This window comes from Diabrotica virgifera, chromosome 7, assembly GCF_917563875.1.
Source record: "Diabrotica virgifera virgifera chromosome 7, PGI_DIABVI_V3a".
Classification (NCBI taxonomy): Eukaryota; Metazoa; Arthropoda; class Insecta; order Coleoptera; family Chrysomelidae; genus Diabrotica; species Diabrotica virgifera.
Window position 1 is genome coordinate 149,459,884 of NC_065449.1, and position 12,352 is coordinate 149,472,235.

The 12,352-nt window shown below is 34.1% G+C and overlaps 1 protein-coding gene across 4 annotated transcripts in view; it reads left to right on the forward strand.

The window, feature by feature from the left end:
* Positions 1-12,352, forward strand: part of LOC114342914 (tRNA modification GTPase GTPBP3, mitochondrial) — a 64,618-nt gene that overhangs the window by 44,132 nt on the left and 8,134 nt on the right. For all 4 annotated transcript variants that reach the window (XM_028293717.2, XM_028293719.2, XM_050656429.1 and 1 more), the window contains 2 exons: positions 5,214-5,496; positions 11,168-11,651. In XM_028293717.2, the coding sequence (XP_028149518.2) occupies positions 5,214-5,496; positions 11,168-11,651 (767 nt within the window). The remainder of the gene's footprint in view (positions 1-5,213; positions 5,497-11,167; positions 11,652-12,352) is intronic.

Sequence of the window (12,352 nt, forward strand, 5' to 3'; positions counted from 1 at the left end):
TTAAAACCGAAAATCGTGTTTTTCAAGTTGTGTAAGTTGATCTTGTCACAAGTGTCATTCTAATTTCTAGGGCAACGTTGCCAGTTCAACGAAAATATTATATCAAACTAGGTAAAAACGGGACTGTGCGACAGACCGCATTTTTTAATATACTAAAAACTAAAAAAAAATTGTAATTTTCCGTCATCTCAATTAGGTATCCATACATTGATTATGATTTATGAAAATATTTCAGTTCAAAAATAATGATAGATAATAAATCTTGACATGACTTTAAATTATTATGTTTAATGTCAAATCGAGAGGTGTGATTGGTTTCTCGTAAATTGTGCACTAAGTTGTGTAGAATAAATAAAACACACTGGAAAATTACAAATTTGACTTGAAATTAATACAAAATAAATAACTTTTACAGTGAACAAGTGTGGAATTTAAATATATGTATTACAATTCGAAATATACATTTTAAACGTTATTTTTTTGTATTTAGATTTAGTGCAATTGCGTTATCTGTGATGGCAACAACGAAGTGATTCACGAACAATAATTGTCAGTCTGAACACAGGTTTACATTGGGAAAAAAAGTGTACCAGTTTTATATGACGCGAAGTGTACCATTCGACATTATTCGACTTTCAGTGACTATTCTGGTGAAATAGTTCAGAATCCAGTAGCCCGCTTGAGTATTTTATTTTTATGATATAATTCTTTGACAACCTTTTGTTGTCCAACTGCGTGGAGCGGAATTACATGTAAATTGTATGTTCCCTTTAAAGATGAATTTATCTGAAACAACATATGTATGTTGTTTTCTCAATATCCAAGTTTTATTAAAACGTGACCTCTCGTGGATTTCGGCGGAACTAAAATTGAGTAATAGGGATTTTTAATGTCAAATCGTTGTTAAAATCGTTGTCAGTATTTTCGAAAATCAATATAATTAATAAATTTTAATACAAAAGATTTAATTAAAAGCTTACAAACCTTTTATCAAAAGTTTTCTTATGTGTGTGTGTTGTGTTGCAGAATATTTGGAGTAAAGGACCCCGCACAAACCTTATAGAAAATAGGTCCCAGTGGATTTCGTTCATACTTTGAGAAAATACTCTTTGAAGCATCCTGATAAAAAGTTGTCATGGGCACAACTCAATCGTATGCAGGATTTTCAAGATATAGAGGTCCAAACTCGGAAAATTATAAGATTTACGGGGCATTCCAATTCCGTGAGTTACTGGTTATTTGGCAACATGTAGAAGTTTGGATCAAGGAAAAGTACTAGTAGTCTAGGATTTTTTCCTGGCTATCCAATGGCGACCTTCACTTTGACCTTGACCTTCAACGGACGTCATCTTTTAGAGTTTCGAGGGTTTTAGGCGTTATATTGATATAAACAGATTACTCATGGGTTTTTGGGATAGCAAAACACGAATATGCCATTAGAATTGCCCTCCGGATGACGTGGTGGCCAGGGCCACTGCAAGAGACGTCATCTTCTAGAGTTTCGATGGTTTTCGGCATTTAATTGATGAATGAATTACTGGAGGGTTTTTTATTTATATTTTTTACATTCATTTTAATTACATTCATATACTTAGTAAAAGAAACACTTAAAGTACAAAGCAGGGTTCGAATTAAAAACGCACTAACAGATACAATTCATGTTAGAACGGGCCTACGACAGGGAGATGCCCTATCCTGTATTATATTCAACATCACATTAGAGAAAATAATTAGAGAGTCAAAAGTCAACACCAGAGGAACAATAATAACAAAAAGTGTACAAATGATAGAAGCATTTAATGCGATAGAAAGAGCGGCACAAAACAGTGGCCTAAATATTAATGAAATAAAAACCAAATACATGAAGGCCAGCAAATCGACAGGCCAAAGAAACCTACAGAATCTGACAATAGGAGACTATAACATCGAAAGCGTAAAAATTTTTACATATCTAGGTTCACTAGTTACCGCAGATAACAATGTCAGCAAAGAAGTTAACAGAAGAATACATATTGCTAATAAAACATATAATGGACTCATTAAACATCTAAGATCTAACAACATCACGAGAAAAACCAAATGCAAAATATACAAAACCCTGATAAAACCGGTCCTTATATATGGATCAGAGACATGGACATTGTCGATAAGCGACGAGAACTTATTAGGTATGTTTGAACGAAAAATCCTTAGACACACATATATATATATATATATATATATATATATATATATATATATATATATATATAAGGGGGTGAAAGAAAATGGCGTATGGCGCAGAAGATATAATTTCGAACTATACGCAGCATACAACGAACCCGACGTCATAACATCCATAAAGATCGGACGTCTGCGCTGGATTGGCCATGTTGAACGAATGTTGGAGACTGAAACACCAAAACATATAATGAAGCAAACACCAGTAGGGAGAAGGTCAAAGGGAAGACCCAAACTTAGATACATGGAACAAGTGGAACAAGATCTGAAAACACTTGAGATTACCCACTGGAAGAACAAATCAAGGAACAGAACAGAATGGCGGAAAATCCTAGAACAAGCCAGGACCCAAAAAGGGTTGTCGAGCTACTGATGATGATGATGAAACACGAATATGCCACCAGAACCGACTCCCGGAGCACCTGGTTTCCAAGGTCAGTGAAAGGGGCTCCTGGAGTTTCGAGGGTCTTTGGTACTACATTGATGCAAACGGATTAATTACAGGTTTTTGGGGTTGCTGAACACGAATACGTGATCACATTGTGCCGTAGGCACAATATGATCCCGTAAATCTTATAATTTTCCGAGTTTGGGCCTCTATATCTTGAAAATCCTTCATACGATTGAGTTGTGCCCATGAGAACTTTTTATCAGGATGCTTCAAAGGATATTTTCCCAAAGTATGAACTAAATCCACTGGGACCTATTTTCCATAAGGTTTGTGCGGGGTCCTTTTGGACGAACACGTTCTTTTGATTCTACTGATGCTGATAGATTAATCGATGAGACTACTAACTTTTTTACTTTATTGATTTTCGAAAATACTGACAACGATTTTAACAACGATTTGACATTAAAAACCCCCATTATAGCAGGCCAATAAAAAAACGCCTTCAATTTTAGTTCCGCCGAAATCCACGAGAGGTCGTCATTGTGACTTAACATCACCAATAGTTGCATCACGCAAAGTGATCTGATAAGGGGGCGTCACTTAGATGCACAAGTTTTATTTTACAAAAATTTAATCTATTTGAAATCTAAATGACGCAATGACATTTAGATTAAACCTGTACGTCAAAAATATATATCTCAATGGTCTAGTTCATAATATACCGGACTTCGGTACCGGTGCCCAGGAGACCCGGGTTCGATTCCCGGTATCGGAAATCTTTTTCTCTTATTTTTAAAGTTGACATTTTGATTTGAAAAATGATTGTTTTTATTAGACTTTTATATTGTGTCCTATAAACAAGAATAAAAAACCGCTAAACGCCGTAAAAATGAGTGGCGCATAAAATATTCTAGCTACAAAAGAGCTGATATGAGTATTACGTGGCGCGAAAATGTATTTTCATTTTGATGGAAAATAAAATTCTACTTTTATTTTGAAAGATTTTTTCCATAATGTTTGCTAAATTTGAAGTAAAACGGGCCACAAAAGAGTATCTTTGATACAGTTTGCATTTTGAGGCTCTTTTGTGGCGCGTTTTACTTCAAATTTAGCAAATATTGTGGAAAAAATCTTTCAATCTAAAACTAGAATTTTATTTTCCATCAAAATGAAAATACATTTTCGCACCACGTAATACTCAGATCAGCTCTTTTGTAGCTAGAATATTGTATGCGCCACTCATTTTACGGCGTTTAGCGGTTTTTTATTCTTGTATCAGGAGTTTTTCAAAGTTATTTATAAATTAAATGTATGACGTTAAATGCAATGTTTCTCGATTACACGTTAAGCGTTATAAATGGTCGCCTTTGTCGTATTCTCTCCCAAATGATATAGTAGTTACGACACCAGACTTGTGATAAGACAATCCGAGTTCATATCCCAGCCATCCTAATAATTATGGCCAGCAAATGAACTCGGATTTCACGATCAATCTTAGCGTCGTAACCATTACAACTATATGGTGAAATGGATTTTACTTTTGGAGCTCGATTACTTCTGAACGGCTTAACCGATTTTGATCATTAAACATGAGTTTGAAACGTATTGACAAGTAGTATCTGATGCATCCAAGGTCAAGTATGATAACTGAAGGCATTACAGGAATTATTGAACTGGAAAACCCGTCTTTACCATAAGAAATAGATTTGATCATACTTATGAAGCCTATAACTTAAAAATTCGAATTTTCCCAGATATGAGGTATACATCGTTAGATGCGTCTAGAGTCCTCCTACAAACGCTGTTATTGGCGTAATTCTTAGGTTGAAACTTTGAGTAATTGTCAAAAAACAAAAATTTTCAAAGTTTGGTTTTTCAGTTTTTCGGCCATAATGAGTCGTGTGTATGTCTGATCCTAACCGCTGAGACACCATTTGAAAGCTTAACTCAACGCTATTGATTTGGTGTATTTGTCGTTTTCCTGTCTCTCCTTGAACCCAAAATATATACGCTCAAAAATATGCCATTTTGTATCTACCAAGCCCTATAGCTGGCTTATGGGTAGTCAAAAGTCACAAACTACACCGGTTCTGAATCGGCTCTGACACCCTCTTGAAACACAGAAGAAAAATTCTGATCGGTGTAACTTTTCCACATACATACATACATATCCACAAACATTTTCCCCTTTTTAAATAAAAATTGAGTCATACTTCTGAGATCGGTAACTTTTGAATGGTATAACCGATTTTCGAAATTAGACATGCGTTGGAAAGGTAATAATCAGTACTATCAGAAGCCGCAAATGCGGGACTTATATTATTGAAATTTTTGGGAGCTTTGGGGACAAGAACGGAAAACAGACCCTAACTTCAGACCAAACTTTAAGATGGGATTTGGTCCGATTTTCAATTCAGTCAGATTTAGAAAATCGAAAATTTCGTGTATATAATATAGTGTCGCATGTAGGGGTATCGTGCGTCACTGACGAGAACTGCCGTTTTCTGGTAATAAAAACTTGGTACCTATTATAAAAAGTTCTTTTTTATATAAATTTGTAATTATTTATTTCCTGTTTGATTTACACATCGTCAGTTTTCAGGCATACCTACAATCGCAAGGTTCGTTGAGCAAACTATACAACAAATGGAGGACGACTCTCATTCGCAACGTAGCCCACGTAGAAGCCCATATAGATTTCGAAGAAACAGAAACAATGGACTTTGGCATCATTGACTCAGTTAAACATGATATTCAAAAGTTGGTTAAAGATATTGAGACACATTTAGCTGATGGAAGGAAAGGTGAAATTTTGCGTTGTGGTGTAAGAACTGTAATTTTGGGAGAGCCGAATGTTGGAAAAAGCAGCCTTCTGAACTTGCTATGTAAGTTTTGATTTGTATGTGCTATGAGATTCTTGATTTATAAGTGTATATATAAATTCATCTAAAAGAGTTTATTATCATATAAATTACAATATCCAATATCACTGGAAATCCTGAAATACATGGGAATGAAAGATATACAACAATTAGCCGAAATATTCAAAGAGGCATGTACATAAACAAGAAGCAATACCAAAGGATTGGGAGATAGGAGTAATATTGCTGATATATAAGAAAGGAGACCCCAAAGATTGTAACAACTATCGAGGAATTACACTGTTGTGCTCAACATTCAAAGTATAGTAGGAAAAATGAAAGATTGCCCATAAGCGATCATATTAAACACATATTTTATATGTTCCAGAAAATAACGAACTAGTACCAGTAATAGGACATTTTATACCTATAAGTATTACATATGTACTTCCGTTGGCCAATTTTTTTTTGTGACACAGTGACAGAAAAATACAGCGTGTATATGTTCGTTCATGGGTAATTTTTCATTTTTCCTACTGTATATTATGAAACAATAGTAGAAAAAAAGCTCAGAAACATTACAGAAACTACTTTAAATGAAGCACAGAGCGGCTTTAGAAAGGAACGTGCAGTAGCAGACCATATTTTCACGGTAAAACAAATAATCTAAAAAACGTTACTGTCTAAAACCAAAGCACATAATATGCCTTCATAGACCTGGAAAAGTCATTCTACAGTTTGAAACGACAAACTGTGTGGGACAGCTTGATAAGAAGAGGTGTTGACAATAAACTAGTTGAAATCATCAAAAGTCTATACGCTGTGAGCTTCGCTGGTGTCGCTCCTGGCGGATTACTAATCAACTTTCACTGGTAATTTTTAAATTTATTATTTAATTATTATCGCTTAATATTTACAACGCAAAAAAGTAATTAAATTATAATCGATTTTTTTAAGATTTTGCTAATCATTTTGACGTTCTATTGATAAAATATGAATTTCGTACTTCGGATACTTTCACAATTATCGTGTAGATGGCGGTAAGATTAATATATTAATTTATAATTAGATATTACGGAACATTAAAAAAACTTAAATTCAGTATTTAAAACGTATTGTATATTTAAGGTAAAAATATATAACACAGCTTTGACAAACTAATACTTTTTATAATTAATGTTTTTAATTTTAATTTTAAATTAATCACTTTGACATTTATGTCAAATTTCCAGTAATCGTTTACAGACTTGCCACTACTGGCGCTCGCGAATTTGTAAATATCCCTTCTACGTACGAGCTCACAGCGTATAGGGCTTTTCATCGATTGTCATTTGTTTCGAGCTTCTGTCATATGTTGTATAATCTGTGTATAATATTAATATACACGGATTATACGACATTTGACAGAAGCTCGAAACAAATGACTATGAATGAAAAGCCCTATATAAGAGAAATAGGAACTACATAATACACAAAAACATGAAATCAACAGAATTCGAAACAACTGAAGGACTAAGGCAAGGAGCTGCCATGAGTCCAACTCTCTTCAACATCTTTATAGACGAAATCATGACAGAGTGCACACCGCAACTAAAGAAATTGCATGTAGGGTACAGGAATCTTCATAGTGTAATCATTTCGGAATGAGCATTCGCAGATGACGTAGTTGTAGTTTCAGAAAAAGAAGAAGACCAGCAAAATAACCTGCAGACGTGGAGTAACGTATTATGTAAACGTGGTATGAAGATAAATACACATAAAACGAAGACTATGGTAAATCGCAAGAACCGCTCGTAATAAATATGCAAATTAACTGAGAGGAAATAGAACAAGTACACCATTTCCAATACTTACGCCGCTTACAAACGAACCACTTTTTGAAGTCGAAGTCGGCAGGAAAAAGTCGAGCGTTTGTGGTTGTCTGTCGCTACTTGAAGTCGTCATTTAACAAGAATGCAAAACGCATTTTCTTTTCACACAGGCGTTTTCTCGACTGCACTACAACTTCTGTCGCCCGTGTGAAAAAGAAATGCGTTTTGCATTGTTTTTAAATTACGACTTCAAGTAGCGACAGACAACCACAAATAGTGTAGGAAACAGAGGTTGAACCTTGCAAAATGACACAAGTCCGGTTTTTTTTTTCTGTTATATCAAGGGGTGCTTATTATAAGACTTACTTTTTCTGAAAAAAACTTCGCCCCGGAACCCCCCTTTTCACCCCTTTAAAGGGGGTAATTTGTGGTTTTTGCGGAACGTAGCCCTTCCTGTACCTTTTACAAAAAATTTTTTTTATAGAAATATGAAGAGGACTATATTTTCTACGATTTATTTCCCGACAGCATATGTCTATCATCCACCGTTTAGCGGGGGTGGCGCCCAAAAGTTGACAAGTTTTTAAAAAAGATGTTTAAAAAAAATATATTTTTCGCGATCACCCCCACCCCTCTCAAACCAAGTGATATTATATTTAAAGATTATAAAAATATTCATTTATGTTTATAGAAATAGTTATATTATATTAATATTATTTTTATAAGAATGACTTTTTATGCTTTAGCGACAGTGGCGGATCCAGCATCGTTAAGAGGGGGGTGCCAATTGGCTAAATTTCTATAAAAATAAATGAATATTTTTATAATCTTTGAATATAATATCACTTGGTTTGAGAGGGGGGGAGGTGATCACCCCATCATCCCTCCCTGGATCCGCCACTGCTTAGCGACCACCTAAGGCTAAATATTATGCTATTAAGGTAGAATTAATGCAATAAAATGCATGTAGGTGGCGAAAATATGCAAAATTTGATTTTGGGCCACCACTGTGGCTTTGGGGCGCAAAGGTTGACGAAAAAAAAAACAAAAACTGGAGCCCGCCAAAGCATATATGAGGTTTACGGCGCCACTGTGCCGTAACGGTTGCTCATACGAAAAAAATTAATAGGACCTAATTTTTAGAGTAAATAGTGGTCTTTAACCTTGTATAAGTTTTGTTTAAAAAGAATAGGTAATGAGAAAATCGTAAAAACATGCTCGCCAAGGGATAGGGGTAGTTTCTGCAGTATATTTTCTAGGATAGGGGTGGTTTCCGCAGGGATGTTGCAATAACCATATATATTTTTGAAAAGCACTATTGATGAAGCATATGCTCATATGGTGCAAAAAGCAAAAAAAAAAAATTTTCAACCCCCCATTTTATTTATTTTTTTTGGCTACAGGGGTTGCACTAGGAAATCGCTTTTGGTGTCCATGCATGGACACTTTATTTATTAATTCTTCTTTTTTTTGGGTGGTTCCGGGGAAAAAATGGGGGTGCATTATACAAATTTGTAAATAGCACCAGTACATGGGTCATCGCTGAAAGTCTTTTTACTCTAGCATAAACGGTTCAGATGGTATAAAAAGGGGTTTTTTAAAATGTAACACCCTGTAATTAAAAAAGGGCAATTACCCTTAAGTGAAACCTATACCAAAAAATCGATCAATTATTTGTGAATAATTGCCGCAGGATTTCTTCTTAATTTCCCTTACAGTTATGGAAAAATATATTTTTTTAAAAAACATCTTTTTTAAAAACTTGTCAACTTTGGGTCGCCACCCCCGCTAAACGGTGGATGATAGACAGATGCTTTTGGAAATAAATCGTAGAAAATATAGTCCTCTTCATATTTCTATAAAAGAAATTTTTTGTAAAAGGTACAGGAAGGGCTACGTTCCGCAAAAACCACAAATTACCCCATTTAAAGGGGTGAAAAGGGGGGTTCCGGGGTGAAATTTTTTCAGAAAAGTTAGTCTTATAATAAGCACCCCTTGATATACCAGAAAAACAAAATAAAACCGGACTTGTGTCCATTTTGCAAGGTTCAACCTTTGTTTCCTACACTAAAACGCTCGACTTTTTGCTGCCGACTTCGACTTCAAAAAGTGGTTCGTTTGTAAGCGGCCTTAGGTGCTACAATTAAAACTAATGGAAGGCATGACAAAGATGTTGAAGAGAGGATTAGTAAAACATCAAAACTAGTTCATGCAATAAAAAATAGCTTCTTAAACAAGAAAGAAATTACAAAGAAAACCCTTTTTAGGTTTATTATAGCGTTTTAATGAATAGTTTTTTCCCATTATAGCGTCATCTATCCTCGATTCGAACAAATGTTATAAAAGTTACTTGTTTTTACGTAAGGAATCCAAATCTGTAATAAAAATTGGAGGTTCCTATTTAAGATTTTAAAGTTACCCCACCCTCCATCCCACCTCCAGGGAGTGGAGTGAGAGGGTCCTATTTGGTGTCTTTCGATAGATTTTGGAATATATTGAACAAATATTTTTCATGAAGTAAAGAAACACAGACTTACTCACAATCATTTAATAATACTTTGACGACCGGTTTCGATCTCTACACTATTCAGATCAGCTTCAGGTCGGCGTTACAAGTAGTTAAATGCTACAATTAAAAGAAAGCCAGAGTTAGAACATTGTCTGGTTGTATCAAAATGCAAATAGAAACCCAAAATTTTGAAAAGTGATGCAACTGTTGACGTTTCAGAACAACAAACTAATACATACATATGCACACATATGAGAAACAGCTACTCATAAGCATGCATACGCACATAGATGCATGCGGTTTATGACTATTTGTTGAATAAGTTAAATTTTTAAAAATTATTAAAAAAATATTAAAAACTGTTTTCTAAAACTTAAAACTATATAATTTTGATCCACTTACATGCCGTTACAAAGGATGCTTTGTAAGTTCATCGATAACATGTTTTAACGTTCAACTTATGCTAATAGGATAGCTAGGTAAGGGACTGGGCAAGCGGACATGCTTCGTAGGTCAAAACACAGTGAATTGGAATGGATCCTGAAGGTAGATGTGTGTTGTGAAACAGAGAAAGATGTATTAGTAATGAGAAAGACAACGTTCGAGTGGGAATGTTATTAATGCAGCTGAGTTCTAAATAGACTTATTGTAAACACTTGTACTATTGTGAAGGTCTTTGCTCTTAGATGTTTTGAGCTATGGGCAGAGGTCAAAGTAAGGAAAATGACAAATAGGAATAAATATTCAAGTTTATATTGTTCCCAGTCACAGGACTACGGGATGTTATTTATTTAGTATCATTGTAGGTGCCTAACACTTGGAAATCTATGAATGTAGAGGATTATAAGAAAAGTAATTAGATAAAAAAGATAGATAAAAAAGATTGTCAAAATAAAATTGGTTGAAAAACTGTAAAAAATTAAAGGTGATCTGAAAAAGGAAGGGGTTTGTTTAATATTGAATAAATAATTACAGGGTGTAGGCACTTACTTGTGAAAATATTAAAATAAATAAATAAATGAACACAGAACACATATGATTTTTATAACTACACAGACAAAACAACAAGTGATATAAATTTGGATGGGAAGTAGCACTACATTTCCAAAATTCACTAAATAACTGATTTTTAATTTTCTAAACTGAAATTTAGTTTTTGTGTTTCCTCATTTAAAGGGAATTTTGACAATATTTTTCAGTTTTTTGATCCAGTGTTCATTACGTCAAATATTCGACCGTCCCGCTACTTTTGAGATACGTTTACGCATGTACCTTACGTTTGCATATTTTATGAGTCTTGTAGCATATTATTAGTAAAACAACTTATTAAGTAGATGATTTTTAAATATGTAGTTCATCTAGTACTTTTTTTAAGGTCATCGTCCAGCAGCGATAGTCACTCCTATCGAAGGTACCACCCGCGATATTCTAGAAGTAACTTTAAACATCGGTGGATATCCCCTGGTATTGGCAGATACGGCTGGCCTCAGGTCAGATTCAATAGATGTCGTTGAAAAAGAGGGAATTAGTAGAGCTCTACAACTATACGAAAAGTCTGATCTTGTAATTTTAGTAGTTGATTCGGAGAGATATTTGCGATGGAAAAATGATCATGCAGATTTGAGTTTTAAAGACTACCTTGTAGATTATTTAGAAAAATTGAAATTGTCGGATCTTCTTAAAAGTACAAATACTAGTGATATACATTTTAATAAGCAATGTATATTGGTTTTTAATAAAGCTGATCTCTCTGAAGAAAATATTGATGTTGACATGAAGACCTGTGTGAGCATTTCCTGTATTACTGAGTCTGGTATTCCTACGCTGATAGAAAGCATTTCGTCGCATCTAAAAGACTTGTAAGTATAAATTATTATTTTTTTTACATTTTTTACTTTCGGCATTCAGCCTGCAATGAATTTTACACTTAATTTATTTAGTTTTTATGTTAATCTATTTATACTTATTTTTAATTTATTTATACTGAACTATTTACACTAAAACATAATTTATATAATACATTTATTAAATTCCCGATTAAAAGCGTATATTCTATACCCGTTTATTATTAAAACTTTACGAGGTAATTTCTATATTCAGAATGAACCTTTCAAATTATTCCTTATTTACGGTTACCCTGCTTCTCGAACCCTCTACGGGACTCCTCTCGTTCAACCAGTTATTTGTCTTGTCCGTCAAACAATCCGGAATAATCTATAGACATAGCTGCGTCATCTTGATCCCAGCCAGCAGTAAAAACTGATTCCAAAGACTTGAGGCTATAGTGTTGTTTATTTGGGTGGGGTCCCATTAATGGTGGAGTTATCTAGTGGGCCATTGACCAGGTAACTAACGTAACAAGTCTTTTTTGTTTCTAAATTTTTCTTCGAGATTTCTTCTGATTAAAGGAACTTCTGAAGATTGTTTCTTGTATTAAAAATAATACTGCACCGTTGAAGAAAACTAAGGATTTATTTCAGCATTTTATCATCTAGTTAAAATTATTCATTAAAAAGTGATTAAAATCTTTATTGTGTTTTTGTAGTATTTAAAAAAATAT